The following is a 1,551-nucleotide window of genomic DNA, read 5'->3' on the forward strand; positions in this document are numbered from 1 at the left end:
ACAGAATTAAAACTAGCAAGAAACTTAAAATGACTTAGTTCACTTCAATAAAGCTTACCTTGTATTAACTGGACGCCAGCAGTGAAGAAGACTACTATGCTCATCCGTGGAGAATGTCGTCTCATCACAAAAGATGACTTTCTTCCAGAAATCGTCGGCCACTGAGTAATATTGTAAAGCAAACCCTAACCTCTCTTCTTTATGTTTTTTCAGTCATGAGGGTTTCTTGGCAGGAATATGATGAAATATCTTAGCCTCATGCAGCCGGTTACGAATGGTTTGGGCATCAACTTGAAGGCCATATTCTCTCTTGATAGCTACGGCGGTTGTCAACGGAGTTTGTCGAGCTGCTTCAATGATTCGATGATCTTCCTCAGCAGTGATGCAACTATGGGGTCGTCCACTTCTTGTTAATGTATTTATATATCCTCTTTCTCTTTGTCGTCGTATCCATCTATGCACGGTTGTTCTGTGTATGCCAAGCTGCCGAGCAATATCTCCGGTGGAAAGCTGAGCCCCATGCGGGCTAATGATCGATGACCTGAGAGATAGTGTGGTGTGATTGCGCCTGTTATCCATCTTATCGGTGCAGGTGACGAATGACGATACAGTTTAACTTCCCGCGTAAGTGTGGCGTCACGCGAGCACTTACGATTTTATGAGTTTTTTCTTTTTTGTGTTATTGACAACGATTATGATAGAATTATATAATTCCTTATTTATATGATATTGGTGATGATTATTCAATATTATTTTATTAGTTAATAAGTTTTTATTTGAATACGAAATGTAGTTTCTTATTTGACTCTTTTACCCAATCATCTGGCACGAAATTTTTCAAAATGTTTCGTTAGTTTTCGTAATATGAATTTTTCGCTGGCCAATCTTTTTTATATTTTTAACTACAATTAATAACCAAAAGCAAATAAGAATAGCAAATTTCACTGCGTATATCAAAAGAATAAATTATTATTAGGTGAACGAAAACTTCTGGAACATGTTGCAGAATATTTTTGAGTAAGTGTACATATGTATATATGGCATAACCTTTTCACATTTGCAACTTCTTAAAACCATCAGATCAATTAAAGCCAACCTCAGCACAAATCTTCCGTTAGTAAGGGAAATTTATAATTGTTGAAATGGGGTACAACACTCCCATTGTTGGCACTTTACCTAAGGATCTCTGATGCCTAGTTTGGCTTAAATTGGTCGTATTATTTCTGAAAAAGATGTCGGAAATGCGAAAAGTTTGCATACGACAGACAAAAGTGAATTAAATAAGTTACAGTACACAACTGTTGCTTTGTAAAGGATACCAAAGGATAATTGTCTTGCGGCCAGCACAGGAAAAAAATGGTCTAATCACTTCGCCTTTTACATGAATAAAAAAAAAAAACTCTTCATCACCAAACACCGTAGTGCTGTGTACAGCGATTGTTATCACTCACCCGAATAGAGAATAAGTTACACATCTCCAAGCAAGCATCAGGCTCTTCATCTTAGGTGAAGGTTTCCAAGACTCGCAACTTTAACAGGCCATGCACACAT

The 1,551-nt window shown here is 37.2% G+C and overlaps 1 protein-coding gene across 1 annotated transcript; it reads right to left on the minus strand.

Moving 5' to 3' along the window:
• Positions 1-213: 213 nt before the first annotated feature.
• On the minus strand, positions 214-579 carry LOC136850951 (uncharacterized). Its single transcript, XM_067124932.1, has one exon. It carries the CDS (start codon positions 577-579, stop codon positions 214-216), a length of 366 nt encoding a protein of 121 aa, XP_066981033.1.
• Between the last annotated feature and the right edge of the window lie 972 nt (positions 580-1,551).

This window comes from Macrobrachium rosenbergii, chromosome 23, assembly GCF_040412425.1.
Source record: "Macrobrachium rosenbergii isolate ZJJX-2024 chromosome 23, ASM4041242v1, whole genome shotgun sequence".
In the NCBI taxonomy this organism is placed as follows: Eukaryota; Metazoa; Arthropoda; class Malacostraca; order Decapoda; family Palaemonidae; genus Macrobrachium; species Macrobrachium rosenbergii.

Coding starts and splice junctions, on each gene's coding strand:
- LOC136850951 (XM_067124932.1), bottom strand. CDS start 579: ATGGATAACAGGCGCAATCACACCACACTATCTCTCAGGTCATCGATC.